The 20,297-nt window shown below is 48.6% G+C and overlaps 1 protein-coding gene across 2 annotated transcripts; it reads left to right on the top strand.

Annotated features, from left to right (window-relative positions):
- Positions 1-858: 858 nt before the first annotated feature.
- Positions 859-13,246, top strand: CTSE (cathepsin E). Of its 2 annotated transcripts, XM_025855270.2 has the most exons (9): positions 861-1,042; positions 1,678-1,834; positions 2,416-2,533; positions 3,481-3,599; positions 5,752-5,951; positions 7,925-8,047; positions 9,249-9,390; positions 9,473-9,571; positions 12,471-13,246. In XM_025855270.2, exons 1-9 carry the CDS (start codon positions 975-977, stop codon positions 12,633-12,635), a joined length of 1,191 nt encoding a protein of 396 aa, XP_025711055.1. In that variant the 5' UTR covers positions 861-974; the 3' UTR covers positions 12,636-13,246. The 2 variants fall into 2 exon arrangements, with proteins under 2 accessions (XP_025711056.1, XP_025711055.1); XM_025855271.2 differs by lacking the exon at positions 9,249-9,390 and having other exon boundaries at positions 859-1,042.
- The last annotated feature ends 7,051 nt before the right edge of the window (positions 13,247-20,297 follow it).

The following is a 20,297-nucleotide window of genomic DNA, read 5'->3' as shown; positions in this document are numbered from 1 at the left end:
AGGGAGGGTGGCCATCTCTATAAGTCAAGGAAAGAGGCCTCAGGGAAAACCAACCCTGTCCATACCTTCATCTTGGACTTCTAGCCTCCAGAATCCCGAGAAAATACATTTCTGTTAAGCCACCCAATCTGTGGCAAGTTGTTATGGCAGCCTTGGCAAACCCATACGGGCACCTGCTCCAGAATCACGGCCACCCCCCGCCACGGGCAGGACCTCCCGCTATCCCCCCTGCCCAGGGCTGCTTCTGTATTTTCCAAACCTCCCTCCACCCCAGATTCATCAAGTCCTTGGGATGCAAAAAACTAGCTCCCCAAGCCCAGTCTTCCATTTTAGGGGCTTTGAGGAGTGCTAGTCTCTGCCTCAAAGTGGATGGACGGAGGGTCAACTGCCCTTGAGGCTCCCAAGGGAAAGAGGGGAGAATAGGAAATACAGAGAAAACAACCTGATTGGTATTTTGAGTGAGAATCTTGTCCCACAGGTGACGACTGGGCTTCCACCCACGTCTGGCTGGGAGTCCTCAGCCCGACCACTCGTGTTGTGGTAACACGTGGGTGGAGGGGGCCCGGGGCCCAGGGGCACAGTGCTCTCTCAAGGAATGACCACAGGGTTTCTAGGGGTCAGGGGAGGACACCAAAATTTCTGGGAGAAGTTGAACCTGCACCGCTGTCTTGCTCTTAGAGGGTGCACAGACCCCCAAGTCCCACCTCAGATCCACAAAGCCCCCACCCCTGCCCCTGCTGGAAGGAAAGGGGGGCTGAGGGGAGGAAGGGAAACGCCCTGTTATACATGCTGTGTTTGTTCTGGGTCTGGTTATTGACGCAAGAGGCCTTATCATTGGGTCCTCAGACTGGGCTGGGCAGGGCAGATCTGAGAGTTAGGGAGATTTGTCCCCACCGGCCTGTGGGAGAGCAGAAAGGAGAGGGGGCAAAGAAGGCCACGGCAGAGCGAGGAAGAAGCTGCTGGTTGGGCCCACGATGAAAACACTCATTCTTTTGCTGCTGGTGCTCCTGGACTTGGGGCTGGCTCAACATCGGCTCCACAGGTAAGGCCACATCCCTAGCACTGCGTGTGGCAGGGGCAGCTGCCTGCCCTCAAGCTTAGCGCTGCCCTGGGAGAGGAAAGCTGATGGGGAAATGAAGAGGAGAAGAAACTGAGGGCTGGGAAAAGTGGCCATCTGGTGTTGGTCTTGACCCCCAGCCCACGACAAGCCATCCCTCTGCCCCACCTCTGATGGAACTGCCTGCCCAAGTCCCAGGGAGCTTCTCACATTATTAAAGAGCAGGAACCTGCAGCTTGGGCAAGTACTCGGAGCTCAAAGGACCGAGTACTTGCCCAAGGGACTGACCACGGCTGCCTCCAAGAGTCTCTGTCCCTTTAAATCAGCCCCTTATGAGGTTCATGCACAACTGCAGATCATTTTCCTGGAGGACCTCAAAGAGCTCATCTCTGAGAGGGAGGGCCACTTCAAGTCAAAGATTCTGAGACTCTCCAGGAGCAGAGACAAGACTGACAGGCGGGGGGCAGAGAGGGCACTAATTCTTGCCAAACTGTGGCCAATTCTGGCAACTCTGCTGCCTTGCAGATCTTCTCCTGTGTAATCTCCCAGGTTACCGCTGGAAAAATGGGCTGGGAGAGGGGAGAACTGCATCTCTGTCTCACACGGGGCTTTGTCCTCAGGGTGCCCCTCAGGAGGCATCAGTCCCTCCGGAAGAAGCTGCGGGCACGGGGCCAGCTCTCTGAGTTCTGGAAATCCCAGAATTTGGATATGATCCAGTTCACTGAGTCCTGCACGATGAACCAGGATGCCAACGAGCCCCTCATCAACTACTTGGATGTGAGGCATTCTGGGGCAGGGGCTAGGCAAGGGGTGAGGGGAGGATGGCTTGGCCTCTGGGCATGGCCAGTGTCAGGTCAGCAACAGTGAAGTGAAGGCCAGTGTGGATTTCTCCTCTAGGATAGCCCATAGGGACTGATCCCCTGGGTCCCCATGGATTTGACGGAGCAAGCCCCAGTGTGCCCAAATGTGTAGAGCTCTCTGCAAAAGAAATGGCATCCCAAACAGAAGGGCCCTGCTGTGTGTCCTTGGCCAAATGATTTAACCTTCACCAGCTTCCCTTCCCTGATTGTAGAACAAAAGGATTACTGCCTCTTCTGCCTTGCTCACAAAGGAATTATGAGGAATAACGCAAATGAGAGCTAAAGAAGTAGCAGAGGGTGGGAGATTTGATTTGATTTCCTCCCTTGTAGTCTTTGTCTGCTCATTCTACCTTCTGTTGCCACTCCCCCAGGCTCTGTAAGCTCCAGTCTGTGGCTATCCCGGGCTCTGGTCCCAGAGAGCTCTCGCTAGGCTCCCTGGTGAGCACCTTCCCCTTTCCTACCACCTTCACTCGGCTCCCTTCCCTCCCTCCCCCATAGATGGAATACTTCGGCACCATCTCCATCGGCTCTCCACCGCAGAACTTCACCGTCATCTTTGACACTGGCTCTTCCAACCTCTGGGTCCCCTCTGTGTACTGCACCAGCCCAGCCTGCAGTAAGTAGAGCCAGGATCCCCAGCAGGGAATGGCAGCTCCAGAAACTGGCCATGCATGCCACACCAGCTTCCCCTCTCCACCTCTGAGTCTGCCCTGGGACTACCTACGGTAGAAACAGGGCTGGGCCAGGGAGAGAGCTAAAATTTGATTGCTATCCAAGCTAGCAACTTTCGTACTGACCAGAATTAATAGGAGAAAACTCAGCCACTGAAAATACAAACTCAATACAAATCTTTGAATACTCCATGACTCACTCCCTTTGGAACACCCAAAAGAATGTGAGGGGGAACGTTCCATTCAAATGGCTGTTTCTGGGCAGGTAGGTGGGTTGGGTTCTAGTGCTGACTATTCACCCGCTTCAAGAGGGCTTGGTGGCCTATCCCAGGATATCAGAGGTGGGGCTGGTGGGGCACGATACAGGGGTGGGTCCGTTTGGCCAGAGGTAACTCAGGCGTCTTTGTTAGCATTAGAAAGGAAGAGCTAAAGAAAGATGTCTGAGTCTATGCTGGATAAGTTCTAGAGACACGATGTCTCAGAAAACCCCTAGATTAGGTGTCTACAGGTCGGGCAAGGAATTGAGAGTCATTGCCTGGAGTGGCATTTGTTTAATCCCTGGGATTCTTTTGAATGCCAGGCTCTGACCCCCACTAGTTGACAGAGACTTCTGCTGGCTCCTGACACATGACGCTTATCTCCGTGTGCCTCATGAGGTCACTGTGGGCGCCACGTTTGCCCAGGGATGACGAGTTGGTCACCAGTTAGGCCACCACATGTGGCTAAAGAAGAATGTAGTACCTCACTAAGGTGGGCCATGGCCAACCTTTCTGGAGGCCCCCACTCAATCTTGGGAGTTGAGGGAAGAGATCCTGCATCTGTGGGGTATCAGGGCAGGAAGGAAGGCAGCGAGCTGGTGGCCCAGGCAACAGCGGCATCCTTGCTTTTCCAGAGACACATGCCAGGTTCAATCCTTCCCAGTCCAACACGTACAGTGTGCTGGGGAGTCATTTCTCCATTCAGTATGGGACTGGGAGCTTGTCTGGAATCATCGGAGCTGACCAAGTCTATGTGAGTACAATTCCTTCATCTCTTCTCTTTTGGCCAGAAACTTGGGATACAGAATATTGTTCAGAGCCTTTAGGGGAATACTTTCAGATCTGCCTCAGGAAGAGGTGGAAACAAGGAGCTGACTTCCAGGGAAAGGGGGAAGCCTGGCCAGGCAGGAGTAGCACTCCCTGCTTGAACTAATGGCCGTGGGCCAGTCTGCTCAGGGTGCTGGGTTCTAGAATGGCAGCACGGAGGAATTCCACAGAGAAACAGTGCACAGAGCAGAAAGCCTGAGGGGGCAGCTTTTCAAGAGAGAGAAAAAAAAAAAAAAAAAGGAGTCAAAGGTGCTCTCAGTGCGATAAGGCAAGAAAAAAGAAACTAAGGGCATTAAGATTGTAAAGGAAGAAACTATGTTGTATTATTCACATATGACAAGATTCTCTATGTAAAAAATCCAAAAATATCTACAGACCATTGGAATTAATAATTATTTAGCAAAGTTGCTGATTATTAGATAAACAAAATTGTATTTCTGAATATCAGGAAAAACAAATGGAAAATAGATTTTTTAATGACATTACTTATAATAACACCAGAAACATCAAATACCTACAAATAAATTTAACAAAAAATGTGCAATATCTCCACTCCAAAACCTGGAAAACATATTGAGTGAAATTAAGGAAGATCTACATAAACAGAAATGACTCAGTATTTCATGACTCAGTATTATGGACAAGTTGAAGTTTTTTCAAATCGATCTATAGATTTTAATGTCACCTCAATCAAAACAACAGAAATTGATGAGCTAATTCTAAAATGTATATGGATATGTAATACACCAAGACAATCTAGATAAAGAAAAACACTACGAATATCAAGACCTATTATAAAGCTATAGTAATTGAGACAGTGTGGTATTGGCACAAGATAAGCAAATAGACAAATGGAACAAAATGGAAAACTCAGAAACTACTCTGAATTCTATTGGCCATGAAACTGGCAGTGGAGGAAATGAGAGTGTGTTTATTAAATATGGTGCTACGTCATTTGGATATCCATATAGTTAAAAAAAAAAATCTGGACTCCGACCTCACACATTATCAAACTTCCAATACACTGTAGATGTTTTACCTCTAGGCATGTGTCCAACAGAAGTATGAGTACAGGGGCGCCTGGGTGGCTCAGCTGGTTAAGCAACCGCCTTCCGCTCAGGTCATGATCTCAGGGTCCCGGGATCGAGCCCCGCATCGGACTCCCTGCTCAGCAGGAAGCCTGCCTCTCCCTTTCCCACTCCCCCTGCTTGGTTCCCCCTCTCGCTGTCTCTCTCTCTCACACATAAATAAATAAAAGATTTTATTTATTTATGTGAGAGAGAGAGCGTGCGCGCACATGAGGGGGGAGGGGCAGAGGGAGAAGCAGACTCCCTGCTGAGCAGGGAGCCCAGCGTGGGACTCGATCCTGGGACTCCAGGATCATGACCCGAGCTGAAGGCAGTCGCTTAACCAACTGAGCCACCCAGGCGCCCCAATAAATAAAATCTTAAAAAAAAAAAGTACAACTGAATTTTCAAAAAAAAAAAAAAAGAAGAATTATGAGTGCATGTTCATCAAAAGCCATGTCCAAGCAGCACTGTTAACGATAGTCACTACAGGAAACAACCCAAATACCCATCGATGGTAGAATGGATAATGACGGTTATTCATACCACGGGATACTGATGACATTGAACGAAATTTCAACATAGTACACTACATAATGTTGAGTGACAGAAGCCAGATAGAAAAGAATTAATCCTGTATGATTCCGTTTATGTAAAATTCAAGAAAAGGCAAAAGCAGTATATGTTGGAAGCCAGCAGATGGTTGTTCTTGAGGAAAGGCACAACGATTAGCAGGGTGCGTGAAGTGGCTTCCGGTTTGGGAGCTTGCGGACCACGCTGAGTTTGTGAAAATGCACCAAACTGTACACTTAGGATTTCTGTATTCAACTTCAATTTTTTTAAAAGTCTACATAAAAACATTAAGGGTGTGGGAATGTGGTGAAATCACTGTGCTCATTTAATCAAGTTGGGTGGGGGAAGAATTCGCTTCAGACCAGAGGGAGAATCCGGGAATCTGAGACTGTACCAAAGCTCTCCTGAGCAGTTTTCTTTCGGGCTTTCTCCCCTCAGGTGGAAGGACTGGTTGTGGCCAGCCAGCAATTTGGAGAGAGTGTCACGGAGCCAGGCCAGACCTTTGTGAACGCAGAGTTTGATGGAATTCTGGGCCTGGGATACCCCTCCTTGGCTGTGGGAGGGGTGACCCCGGTGTTTGACAACATGATGGCGCAGAACCTGGTGGATATACCCATGTTTTCTGTGTACATGAGCAGGTAGGCCTGGCAAGCCCACCAAGGTGAAAGTCATTTACGACCACAGGGAGACAACATGGGTGCAGCTGAAAGAGCACTAGACTTAGCAGTCAAACACCTGGCTTGGATCTCTTGCATGTGAGACCTTGGGCTTACCTTCTCTGGATATTGAGGAAATGGGGTTTGCCTCACTTTATAAACTGTACCGCACTGAACCAAGAGGAGGAATCTCTGGGGTTGGATATTCGTTTGTGCAGTGAATAAATGTTTATCAAGCTCCTATTGTGTGCCGACCACAGTGCTGGGCACGGAGAGCAATAGTGAGACAAGGAAGACAGTCCCTGCCCTCAGGAAGCTTGATTCCTGTGGGAGGAGGCAGGAAAAAATTCCAAAGGAAGCTGACAATAAAATAATGGGATGTTAAAGGCATAATAAGATGCAGAATTTACATAAAATAGAATATTATTCAGCCTGAAAAAGGAAGGCGATTCTAACACAGGCTACCAGAGGATGAACCGTGAGGACCTTATTTCAAGTGACCCAAGCCAGTCACAAAAAGACAAATCGCGCATGAGTTCCCTTACACGAAGGCGCCTGGAGCAGTCAGATTCACAGGGACAGAAGGTAGAATGGTGGTTGCCAGGTGTGGGGGGAGGGGAAGGAAGCTGTTGTTTCATGAGTATAGAGTTGTGGTTTCACAGGATGAAAAGGTGCTAGAGACTGGCTGCACCACAGCATGAATAGCCTTCACACTACTGAACCGTACATTTAAAAATGGCCAATTTACGCAATTTTTTAAAAAATTGCCTCCTGCAGTTGGAAAAGGTCATGTGGCTCACCGGCCTCTGGCCACTCTTGCCTGGGATCCTGAAAGGGTCATCTCACCTTCATCCCTACATAGGACGGAGATTTCTGACCTTTCTAACTCCTCCCCGGCATATCTGGTCTCAGCTTGCCCTGTTTTCACGCAAGCCCATTTCCCTTGTTTTCCACTTCCACGTGGAGAGCCTTGAATTTCCTTTATTAAACTGCATGGCTGTAGTTGGGACCAACCCCCGGGGCAGAACCGTGAGCAAGAGGGCAGGTTGCCCAGACCCCTCTGCTGCCCCCCTGCTCCCTTGCAGCCTGGAAAGACAGGGAGGAGGGTGGGAAAGAGCAAAGGCTTTGCCGTCTGGCTGACACGGACTGACGCCCCCAGTCTGTTTCCTCAAATGGGCACAAGGTTGATGTAAGAAACAAATAGGATTAAACAGGTAAAATTCTTCGCCCAGGGCCCTGCCAAAAGGCCGTCAACTAACGGCGGTTCTCCCCCCCACCTCCCTAAGTCTGCTTTCCCAAGATGCCCCCAGTACCCGGTTCCTTCCCCCTTTACCACCATGCCTCGCAGGGCCCTGAGTTTTGTATTTTTCTGATCCTTTTCCTCCTAAAAATGAATCAGTTTCATGTCCTATTTCCCCAGAATCCTGTTAGGTGCCAGATCACACTCTGAAAAATCAACACCAGTGAAAATTAATAAATTTTCAAGTTCTCATAAGTCGTGTTGCATTCCCATTAGCTTCCTCACCTTAACACAACGGAGTGAATCATATGGAAACTCCAGGCACCACCAAAACCATGGTGGGAAAGATACTTGGTGGAAAAGGCTTTTTGGGGATGCATAAGTCACATGGTGTGTGCATACCCCAACGGTCCTAGCCTTGGTTCTTCATGAGTTCTGCATGACCAGAGTAGTTGTCCCCATCGACCTCCTCCCTAGCCCTTTTATCCAAGAAGCAAGAAGACATTCACAAATCATCAAGCAGAGCTATTTCTATCTTCTGTCCTTCTGCCCCCAAAAGCCCAGGTCAATGAACTTGCAGTAGCTGGGAGCCCTGGTCTCAAAGCCCAGGCTGATATTTCTGCCTATCTGGGTACTTGGTGTACATGACCAGCTTGTTCCTAGGGTATCCCAGTGGCCCTTCCCTGACAATCTGTCTTTTTTTCTTTCCCTGCAGTGACCCAGAGGGTGGTGCAGGGAGCGAACTCATTTTCGGAGGCTATGACCACTCCCATTTCTCGGGGAATCTGAACTGGGTCCCTATCACCAAGCAAGGCTACTGGCAGATTGCCCTGGATGCGTGAGTATTCTCCACAAAGTAGTTATGGTACAGGCAAGAATTCAAGACAGGCACAAGGCCAGTTGAATTGAAAAAAAAAAATGTGATTGAATTGACCTGAATCAGTGTGCTGGTCCCTGGGGGAGGAGCCTGAGGGCTCGCCGTGGGAGGCTGGAAGTGTGGAGGTGCTGAGCAAAGGTGGAGGAAGGGGCCGCGGTTGCCAGGGCAACAGGCACGAGGTACCACGTCTCAGCTTCCCTCCTGGTACACGTGCTGTGCCCTCAAGTCAACAGACAATAAATAAAAATCCTCTGCCAATTACTTGGGGCTCATTTAATGTCAATTCACACATAGGACCAGGGGTGGGTGACATAGGGGTACAGGAGTGAACTGGACTCAGATTTCGCCTCCACGAAGCATGTCCAGAAGATGAGACACACACACACCACTATCATTGTAAGGTGGAGGTGATCAGTGTTCCACAAGCCGTGCCACCGGAGTGGCCTGGCAGACAGGGCAAGACAGCTTCTATCTGAAGAACTCCTCAAGCAAGGGTTTCATGAAGTAGGTGACATGGACTGGGCCTTGACATACATACATGCAGACGTGCGTGTGTGTGTTTGGGCATGGAGCAGTCAGGGACATGGGACCAGATGCCTGTCACATACTGAGCACTGTGTCAGATAATGCAGGAATTTAAAGAAATGCAACTCAGGTTTCAATTCCGCCAAGAATAAGCTTCTGCAAGGTGAGGGCATGTGCTAGTCACTGGGGATGTAACAGCGAAAATCCTCAGTGCTCAGTCTACTGAGGGTTTTTCAAGCCAGAGGGACTTACCCATTTATGGATCATGATCCCATTTTAGGGGATCATGACGTGCATTTTTAACGAAATGGAATAAAATAGAAAATATCAGAGTGCACTTCACATACTAAGGTTGAGCCCTGTTTCGTGACATTTTTATTTCATGTGCGTGTGTGTGTGTATGTGTGTGTGTACTGGGTCCAAAAGTAAACGTGTTTTCTGGTATGGATCTCAGTCACAGAAAAACAGAAATACGGATGTGTGAGACAGTCAAACTTGAAATCATTTGTATTTGAAAGCCCAGCGGGGGGTGAGAGCAGCTGGGGAGGCTGGGAAACTTCAGGGCTGAGGGGAAGGGGGACAGCTGGGAAGGGGGTGGGGGCGGGGGGTTGGCTGATGACATTTTCTTTGTCCTCAGAATCCAGGTGGGAGGCGCCGTGATGTTCTGCTCTGAGGGCTGCCAGGCCATTGTGGACACAGGGACTTCCCTCATCACAGGCCCCTCAGACAAAATCAAGCAGCTGCAGAAGGCCATTGGAGCCGAACCCATGGATGGAGAAGTCAGTGCCGCCTGGGGTAGGGAAGAGGCAGGAGCAGGGGAGCGGGGAGGCCTGTAAATGGGTCCTCTGTGTTGTGTTTTAGTATGGGGTGGAGTGTGCCAACCTCAACGTCATGCCGGATGTCACCTTCACCATCAATGGCGTCTCCTACACCCTCCAACCAACTGTCTATACCCTGGTGGTAAGAACTGTTTCCTTATTCTGCAAGTCATAGGGCCTTCCCCACGAGCCCACCACTTCCTCTTTTCAGTCACCTACACCCAGGCTGCGTCTGCCCCGAGCCCCGTTCCCATCTTCTCCCGCACTAGGTGTTCCCTCTGGAAAGGACAAAGCTGCCTGTGGGGGAAAGACCCCCGGGCTGGTTCTCTCTCCATTCCCGTCCAGCCATGAAGCAGCAGCAAACCTTGGACAAGCCATCTAGTGAAGTTTGCCGACATTGTCACGTAGGACTTTTCAACTAACCAAGTTTAATCCTTCAAACACCCAGTAAGATTGGATATTATTTTCCCATTCTGGGGATGAGGATATTGAGACTCGGAAAGTTAAGAGGCTCGAGGTATGAGCTACTTGAGGAGGAGGTACGGAATGAGGTTGTATCTTCTCACGTTCAGATTAACGTTCTCCTCAAACCAGAAAGGGCCTTTTATTGCAGTAGGTTCCTAAGTTTGTAGGGCGAGGTAGAAAGGGAGTTCCTGGGGGAAATCTATGATCGATTCACACCACAGTTGGCCCAGATTTTCAATATCACATGCAGTTCTTTGGTGATACTCAACACACTAACTTTACCGGAGAGTCACCCACAGCACCAGGGTGATTGCGTCAGAATGGAGGTGCTGAGGTGTGGAGCACTTTAGGGACTTACCTACCCCCCCCAACACACACCTTGATCTCCATGAACCCTTTCCCCAAGCCACCAAGCATAAACAGACAATGCAAGTGAAAACAGATGTTCTTTTAAAGTTTTTATTTAAATTCCAGTTAGTTAACATACAGAGCAATATTAGTTTCAGGTGTGCAATATAGTGATTCGACACTTCCACACAGCGCCCGGTGCTCATCACAAGTTCCCTCCTTAATCCCCATCACCTGTTTCACCCATCCCCCCCCCACCCACCTCCCCTCTGGTGACCAGCAGTTTGTTCTCCATAGTTAAGAGTCTGTTTCTTGGTTTGTTTCTCTCTCTCTTTTCCCCTTTGCTCATTTGTTTTCTTTCTTAAATTCCACATATGAATGAGATCATATGGTATTTATCTTTCTCTGATTGCTTTATTTCACTTAGCATTATACTCTCTAGCTCCATCCACAACATTGCAAATGGCAAGACTTCATTGTTTTTATGACTAAGATTCATATATATATATATATGAATATATATATATATATATCCCACATTTTCTTTATCCATTCATCAGTCTATGGACATGGGCTGTTTCCATAATTTGGCTATTGGCTATTGTGGATAATGCTGCTATAAACATCAGGATGCATGTATCCCTTTGAATTAGTATTTTTGTATTCTTTGGATAGATACTTAGAAGTGCGATTGCATAAAAATCCTAGAAGCGAACACAGATTGTAACCTCTTTAATACTGGCCATAGCAACTTCTTTCTGGATATGTCTCCTGAGGCAAGGGAAACAAAAGCAAAAATAAACTATTGGGAACTCATCAAATAAAAAGCTTCTGCATGGTGAAGGAAACAACAAAACTAAAAGGCAGTCTGCAGAATGGGAGAAAATATTTGCAAATGACATATTCCAATAAAGGGTTAGTATCCAAAATATATAAAGAACTTAGAAAATTCAACACCCAAAAAACAAATAATCCAATTAAAAATGGGCAGAAGGCACAAATAGAAATTTTTCCAAAGAAGACATCCAGTTGGCCAACAGACACATGAAAAGATGTTCAACATCACAGATCATCGAGGAAATACAAATCAAAACTACAATGAGATATCACCTCACACCAGTCAGAAGGGCTAAAATCAACAAGGCAAGAAACAACAGGTATTGGCGAGGATGTGGAGAAAGGGGAACCCTCTTACACTGTTGGTGGGAATGCAATGTGGTGCAGCCACTCTGGAAAACGGTGTGGAGGGTCCTCAAATAGGACTACCCTATGGTCCAGTAATTGCACTACTAAGAAAACAAATGTTTCACAGCTTCGTGTCAAGCCCCCTAAGCTTCTCCAACAAAGGGATTCTGGAGCTGCCACTATGAACACCAAACTGGGGACAAGCTAGACACTTTAACTGTGTCAAGCTCAGTCAGCCTATATACCCTTTGGCATTCCGGTACCCTCATACTCTCCCACCTGCACCCTATGTGAGTCCCTGCTCACCCCACTTCCTCCCCTATGCCCAGCGTGGTGCCCTTGTCCTTTTCTGCCGGCAGATTTCAATCAGAGCCACCTCAGTCTGCCAAGAACGCTGTAACAGCAGTGCATGGTTATCGCCTTCCTCTCAGGAAGGTGCTTTAAGCTCTCTGCAAACTTCCCAGACCCTCATCAGCAACCTCAAATCTCAAATGGTTGTTGGAAAGCCCACACCCGCCTGGTAGACCCCAAGTCTTTGCCAAACTAAAAAGTAAGGTGGGGGCACGTTACACTCTCCTCACAGGACAATGGATGCCTACTTGCCTCATACCTAAAAAAGGATTCTTCCCCGGAACATCAAGAAAACAGCAATGTAATTTCTCTCCCTTAAAAAATTAAGTTGAGCTTCGCTAGAAACTAAAGAAAGCAGAACTTAAGCCAAGATCTTCTAAAACCAAACCTTTTGCTCTTGCAATCATGGAACAAGGTTTCACTTTTCCCAGTTGTAAAATGGGAGGCAGGGAGCATGTATGACAGATGAACAGTTCTCAAAATTGTAGAACTTAGAAGCCCAGGTCCACATATACAAAACGGTGTGAACACAAGTGGAGGTGTATGAAGCGGAAGGAAGAACCAACCAGCCAACATCGTGACCGACCAAGGCCGCTTGGTATAGTCACCATCACTACCACACGGTACAGCCTCCAGGCAGCCCTACTTCCCTTTCTCCCTCTATGTCACTTACACCTTCTTTCCCACCCCAGGACTTTGTGGATGGAATGGAATTCTGCAGCAGCGGCTTTCAAGAGCTTGACATCCAGCCTCCCGCTGGGCCTCTCTGGATCCTGGGCGATGTCTTCATTAGGCAGTTTTACTCAGTCTTCGATCGTGGGAATAACCGTGTTGGGCTGGCCCAGGCAGTCCCCTAAGTCGCGGCCTTGTGTTTGAGCCTGGCTGCCTGACACCCCTTAGAAATCCAGCTGGGCCCGTTCGGTTGGGGCATTCTTCACAATGGTCAAAAAGTCATTTTCGGGAGGATACAGTTGTTCTAGAGCTGCAACTTGAATTGGGTCCAAATAGAGCATGAGAACACACACCTCACACACACCACATACACCACCTCCACCGCCATCATGATGGAAGAATTAAGTTGTATGCCCATACTTTTTATTGCTTGTTGCTAACATTTTCTTTCGGCAATCTCCAGACATGTACACAAGCAGAGATTATAGCACAATAAATCCCCACGCAGCACCCTCCCCCCCCACCTTTCATAACTCACCTGCCCGTGGCCAGGCCTGTTTTATCTGCTTGCACCACCACCCTCTGCTACCCAGCCCACCTACCTGCATTATCCCGAAGCAAATTCTTAGCATCACATCATAAATCATCACATCCAAGATTTATCCATAAATCCTTATAATATTCTTAAATAGGCAATCAGTGTTCAAATGTTCCCTATTGTCTGGGAAATGTTGGGTCATTTTTACCAGTGACTTGTGTGTATTAGGATGCAAATAAAGTCTTCAAATTGCGTTTATTTGAACTGTCTCTATGTCTCTTTCCACGTGTAGAGTTCACCGCATTCTGAATTTTGCGGGTTGAAATCCAGAGGTATCATACAATGTGGTTCTGAGTCCATCTTTCCTACAAAATGGCAGTTGGCTCTAGAGCCTGGTTTTGTGGCAAGAATATTTCATCCGTAGTGCTGGGTACATCCCACAGTAGCCCATCAGGAGGTAGATCATGCCACAAGGTTAGAACTGACGAGTGGGTTCGGGAGCTGTTAGGCTCATCCATCCATCCATGACCAATTTCCTTAAGCATTTTACCCAAAGGTTTCGGCAACCACTAATTATCATTGCTTAGATCCAAGCTATCATTAGGGCTGCAAAATAGAGATTTTTTTTCTAATTCTATTTTTTCCTCCTGTGTTTGTTAGCCAGAGTTCTTCTATTCAAAAACAAACAAACAAAAGCAAAAACAAAAATCAAAAAAACCGTTCATCAACAATTTGCTTACTATTAGGTATAGTTCATACAGGAAAGGCAAGCTTACTTGGCTTTTTCCCTTTATTTAGCAGCTTTCAGAAAAATGAGTGTGATTCAACTTAATGCAGTTTTTTCAATATTCAAAGCACTCCACACTTAGCCTGCAGGTGCCCCTTCAGGTTAGTTTCTGGGAACTTTTGACTTGACCCCAACACAAAAAGATGTTCCAAGCCCGTTCCCAAGGAGTCCTGGTTCCTGGCTGTGGGCTCATAATTTTGTTGTAAATGAAAATATTTCAGAATGTCCAAGGAGATGGAAGGGGGGAAGGGGCTCTGAACGAGCCCTTTTCTCTTATGGGGCCCCAGGGCCCATCCTGAGGGAGCTGACATGGTGAATCCGGGTCCGAGTTGATCCCCATTCTGGTGGGATCTATTGCCACCAGAAACAACAGGTCTTTCTTTTCCTTCCTTTTGTTCTTGCGCTTTGCAAAATGCAAGTATCTTCAGGGTTTTCCTTATTATAAAATATGTGAAAGTCCTCCATGATCCTTACCCTCAAAGATAAGCATTATTATTACTTTGAAGTTGCTTAACGCACATTGACTTTTCCTTTGAATATACAAATAGTGATAGCCATAGGTAAGGAATTTTTTTTTTTTTCCTAAAAAAAAAGGAATAGGGGTGCCCGGGTGGCTCAGTAGGTTGAGCGTCTGCCTTCAGCTCGGGTTGTGATCCCAGGGTCCTGGGATTGAGTCCCGTGTCGGGCTCCCTGCTCAGCAGGGAGTCTGCTTCTCCCTCTCCCTCTGCCCCTCCCCCTGCTCATGCTCTCGTTCGCACTCTCTCTCTCTCTCTCTCAAATGAATAAATAAAAAATCTCTTCAAAAAAGAAAAGGGATCATACTACATATACTTGTCTCTAAACTGCTCATGTAACAGATTCCACATCAGCACAGTCAGCTCTTTCCTTGTAACATCTGCATGGTGTCCATTTTTCATCAAATCCTCTCCTAATGAACATTAGATTCATTTTGGTTTAATTCAACCCAATCCCATAAATATTTATTTTGTGCCAGGCACTAAGGGAGTTACTCTAAGACCCTCAAGATCGGTAGGACAGATCCCAACTGTCACTTTTGGCACAGAGGTCGTGGAAAACACATCAGGCTTGCAGTCAGATAACCTGGATTCACATTTGTGCCCTGCCCCAATCAATTTGGTGACCTTGGCTAGTTCATGTCTCTGAGATGCCTACCTCACAGAGCTATGGGGGAGAGTCAATGAGTTTACCTGGATGGAAGCACTTAGCTCATAATGTTAGCTCCCCCCCCCTTTAAGTATAAGGTCAAGGTAGATCCCAGCTTCACACATACACACATGTTTTTCTGGTTTTTCTTGCTTGCTTGCTTTCTTGCTTTCTTTCCTTTTTTCTTTTACTAAATTATTACATCCAGAGTTAATTCAGAACAGCCTGATCCAAATAAACCATCAAAGCAATATAACAGAGCAGTTAACATCACAGGCTCCGGAGTCACACAGGCCTGGGCTTGATTCTTAATCCCAGTTGTGGGAACTCTGCGCCTGTTTCTTCACCTGTAAAATAGACATGATAACAGTAACTATCTCATAGGTTTATTGTGAGGATCCAATAGCTACAATGCATATGCAGAAACACTTAACTAGTTTGTGTGCCTCTGCTCATCACACAGGGACCAGACCCACACTCAGCCTGGACAAATCTCACACAGGGTAGAAGGGCCTAGAGTAAAAAAGCTTTATGATTTCTCCTCTAAAACAAAGCACCCAAAAGCCATGTGGGAACGAACTGGTAGATAGCATCGCTGCAGGCTTTCTCCTTAAAGGTGATCTCTGCACAGTGGGCTACCCTGATGGATTGCATGTGCAGCCAGGTCCCTGTGGGTCCAGGAGCCTGAGAGCTGGAGGCCTGGGCATTGAGGGTGATGCTTAATCCGTGCACGCAGGAAGTGAGAGCAGGTGGGAGGCTGCCCAGAGCCAGTTCTGCTCTAAGCACGCTGGTCTCTCGAGGCAGAAGTGATGCTTTCAGTCCTTGTGGACTAAACTCTGCTGGCTCTGCACCTACTTAGCCTTATTAGGTGCTGTGAGTTTTCCAAAACTGACCTTTGCTCTTTGTGACCTTCACATCAGTGATGTTAGCCCTGAAACTCAGGTCTTTGTCCCATGTCCCATGTCTCACCCTAGGTCACAAACCTCTCAGTGATGGGCCAAGAGCTTTGGCCAAGCTTCGCTGCACCCTGGGAATTTGTTAAAGGATGTATATTCAATTCCCTGGGGGTGCCATGAGCAAGTACCACAAACTGGGTGGCTTAAAGCTACAGAAATGGACTGTCTCACCGTTCTGGAAGCTAGAAGTCCAAGATCGAGGGGTCAACAGGGCCATTATCTCTCTGAAGCTCGTAAGGGAGAATCTTCCTTACCTTTTCCAAGCTTCGGGTGATGGCTGGCAGTCCTTCACGTTCCTCGTGTGATAACAGTGACCCTTCAATCTCTGCCCCGTCGTCCACTGTGTGTCTGTCTCTGTGTCTCTTTTAAGGACACGAGTTGTATTGGCTGAGGGCCTCCCTACTCCAGTATGAGCTCATCCCGACTTAACTAATTGCATCTTCCAAGACCCTCTTTCCAAATAAGGTCATTCTGTGGGACTGGGGGTTAAGGCTGCAACATATATTTGGGGGAAACACAATTCAACCAGTAACAGAGGCGTTGTTAACCAGCCACTCTATTTGATTTTTGGCTTATTAAAGTCCTTTCAGGAGATTTTCGTATTTTGTCTTTCTTCCCTTTCTTCTCTTTATTTTCCCCCCTCACACACACACACAAAAAATCTGTAAATTGGACCGAGCAAGTTTTATTACCCTGTTTTCTAAATGAGGAAATTGGAGTGATGAAATAATGAAATGATTTGTCAAAAGTAGAGTGAAAGTAAAATCCACGTCTTCTGGCCCCTCACCCCTGCTTCTAATTTTTTTAAAGATTTTATTTATTTATTTTGCAGAGAGAGAGAGAGAGAGCACAAGCTGGGGGAGTGGCAGGCAGAGGGAGAGGTGGACTCCCCACAGAGCAAGGAGCGATGCGGGACTCGATCCCAGGACCCTGGGACCATGACCTGAGCCAAAGGCAGATGCTTCACCCACTGAGCCACAGGCGTCCCCCCTGCTTCTAATTTACACCCCTTCCCCCAAGCCCAGGTATCTGTCAGTTCAGGATGTCACCAGGGCAAGGATGGCAGGTAGATTTTGGTCGGTCTCCCCAATAATATTTACCTTTTAAAATAAAAACGGATTTGCTGCTGACAAGTCAATGGTTGCTGATCCCAAGAGGCTCTAGATGGCTTCCTTCTGTCTGCTCCTCTGTGGAAAGAAGACCCTGCTAGGAGGATTTCTGGGAACCTGCTATGTCTGGGCTGGGCATCACCTCCTTTGAGGAGTCGTCCCTCTCCCGGTCTATGTGAGCCTGGCGGGCTGGCAGCCCTGTCATCAGCACCCACATTACAGGGGACCACACAGGCCTCAGTCACACCCACCAGACTCTCTCTCTCTCCTGGGAAGCTGAATGTTGAGTGGGCCTCACAGGGAGGACGGGTGTTGGGGGCCTGGCAGGCACACCAAGAGATAGCTCCCGAGTCCCCAGTGCTGAGACCACCCCGGCAACCCTGCCTCTGTCCTTCCCAAGGTCCAGTTGTCCATCTCTTCCTGCTGCTTCTGTTGTTCTCAGCTGAGGAGCTCTGGCCCATGCATCCCGCGGTCGGAGGGCGACCAGATGACCGTCCTGCCGTGAGCATCAGAGGTCTCGGGCCTGTGAAGCCTGATCCCTTCTCTAAGTGAAGCTCCAGGTCAGGGCTCAGCCACCTGGCTGGGGAGCTCATCCGGAAGAACTTGTGCCCATGAGGAGAGTAAGGGGAGAGGAGACATGTGAGACCACAAACCTAGGCTGTGTGAAAGACATGCAAGGCCAGGCCTCAGGACCAGAATATGCTTCTATTCCTCAGCCTCAACATCTGCCTCTTGCTTTTTCAACAGCTGCCAGGTTATGATGTAACACCAACTTCTGTAACAGATAAACACCCCGAATCGCAGTGTCTCAACACAATAAGAGTTTCTTCCTCACATGAAGCATCCAGGTAAAGAGCCGCACGATTCAAGAACGGGGATCCCTTCTGTCTTGTGGTTCCCACAGCCCCCAGGACCTCAGAGTTATTCTTTGTGTCCCACAGACAGGGAGAGTGGCCGATCCCGCAACATGTGTGAACACACCAGATCTGAAGGAGGCTAAGGGGCCAGCAGGACATTTCCTCTACATCTATTCAACTTGAGCTCCATGAGGGCGGAAGCTCTGTCTGGTTCACCGTTCTATCCACTGGCTCACCCGTAACCCACAGCCACACCTTATCTGCTGGGCTGCAAAAGCCTTGTAGCAGTGGCCTGAGGTGTGAGGTGACGTGGGGGTTGTCTCCATTGCTCAGACCCACGTGGAGGCGCCTCATCTCCTAGGTGAATGTGACTACTACACATTCACAGCAAGCACAGCTGCTGCCCGGTTCCCCAGGGCATTGCCAGCAAGGCCATGTGGACGGGGCGCAGCTCAGAGTGGCTCCATGACAAGGTGGCGGGGTGGCAGGTGAGCTCGAACTATCTGCCGGTTCCTGCTCTCTCCTGTCCCCGTTGGTCAGAGTCTTGCCCGCGCGCACCGGGTCCCTGCACTTCCGAGGTGTACTCCTGGCCTCTCCAGGAGGCTGCTTGCCGGCTCCTCGACCCGCGGTGGTAGCGCTCATGGGTTTGAGACCAGGAAAACGGCAGGAGCCATCACCAGAATCGCTCTGGCCCGACGTGAGATGAGGGGCTGGGGCTGGGTGGGCGGATGGGGGTCAGGGCCAAGCACCGAGCCTGCGCCCGGCACCATGCGGTGGTCTGGGGACAAAAGCATGAGCAAGACAGGGAGAGTTCGCCCCGGAAGACCTTCATGGGTGCCACGGAGATGTCCTGCTGACACCTCAACCTCAGTTTCGACAAAACAGAAGCGCCCCTATCCCCTTCCGGTCTCACTGTTTCCCCTCTCAGCTAGGGCAGCGGTGTCCCCTCGGTTACGCAGCTCAGAGAGCACAGCCCCAGCTCATCCCTCCACCTGCCCCGCGCTCCTTCCTATGCCCCCAGCACATCTTCTGTCATAATTAAGATTTGCTGAGAGCTCGGGGCACCTGGGTGGTTCAGTCCATTTAATACCCGACTCAATTTCAGCTTTCGTCGTGGTCTCGGAGTCGTGGGATGGAGCCCCACATCAGGCTCTGTGCTGGGTGTGGAGCCTGCTTGGGATTCTCCCTCTTCCTCTCCCTCCGTCCCTCCCCCACTCATGTGCTAGCTCGCTCTCTCTCTCTCAAAAAAAAAAATAATAATAATAATAGGGGCGGCGGGTGGCTCAATCGTTAAGCGTCTGCCTTCAGCTCAGGTCGTGATCCTGGAGTCCCCGAGCCCCGCGTCGGGCTCCCTGCTCAGCGGGGAGTCTGCTTCTCCCTCTGACCCGCCCCTCTCTCGTGCTCTCTCTCTATCTCATTCTCTCTCTCAAACAAATAAATAAAATCTTAAAAAAAAAAATTCTGGCGAAGAAATGTTAGACACGGTGCCAGGAAAAACCAGATTGACATTGCTGTCCTGCGGGTCATCGGCCCTGACTCGGAGCCCCCTTTGTGCACTCTCCTGCCGAACAGACAGTCGGCACCTCCTTCCCTCCATCCATCCACAGATCACTTCTTACGTTGAACTTGACTCTCTCCTCTGCTGACCACAATCTGCACGTGTTCGTACCCTGTCGTCCTTCAAGCTCCAACTTCAAATCCCTCCTTTCCACAAAGCCTTTTCCTCCTATAAATCCTCCACAACCCTGTAGCTGCATTTCTTATATCATTATTTGTACTGTGTCTTATTTCCACTGATTAAATGCAAGTATCTCTCTTGTGTCCCCCAAAGGGCTGGACATACTCGGATGATTGGATGAATGCATGCCAGAGGGAAAGAAGGAAGGAAATTCAGTGAAGGCAGGGTCAGGGCCGCCCCTGCAGGCGAGAGGCTGGTCATCATTTTCCACTGGGACATGTGTCAGAGGAAGAGAAAGGGAAGTTGCTGACCTTTGATCCGTGTAGACAGAAGAAGTGAGAACTAAAGCCTGAGGGTGGCTTTCAAAGGTGTTAAGGCCGGTTCTGCAAACATCCTCTGAAAGTCTAAGCTTCAGTCCTGTGTTCAGAGACTGTAAGGACTAGGCGAGGGTAGTTCACTTCCCCTCCCCAAAAGCACCCACAGAGGCAGACCCTGTGGCTGGCGACTTTCACATGTTCTCTGCAAGAGGCTCACATATGCCTCCACGCTCTACAGGGGTTCCTCCTCATTCTCTCTCGCTCTCACCCACACACAACACGTTCATTGAAAACCTGGTCTCAGGAATTCTACTCCAAAAATCAATATGGCACTGCATGTTAACTAACTAAAATTTAAATTTTTAAAAAAGGAAAAATTAAAAAAATAAAACCTGGTCTCAGAAAAGTAGAATATAGGGAATTTAAGAACAAATCAGACGT

The sequence above is a fragment of the Callorhinus ursinus genome, unplaced genomic scaffold (assembly GCF_003265705.2).
Source record: "Callorhinus ursinus isolate GAN/ISIS: 27379988/994484 unplaced genomic scaffold, GSC_fseal_2.0 scaffold57, whole genome shotgun sequence".
Classification (NCBI taxonomy): Eukaryota; Metazoa; Chordata; class Mammalia; order Carnivora; family Otariidae; genus Callorhinus; species Callorhinus ursinus.
The sequence above is the reverse complement of the archived record's forward strand: the minus strand, read 5'-3'. Positions and strand labels throughout refer to the sequence as shown.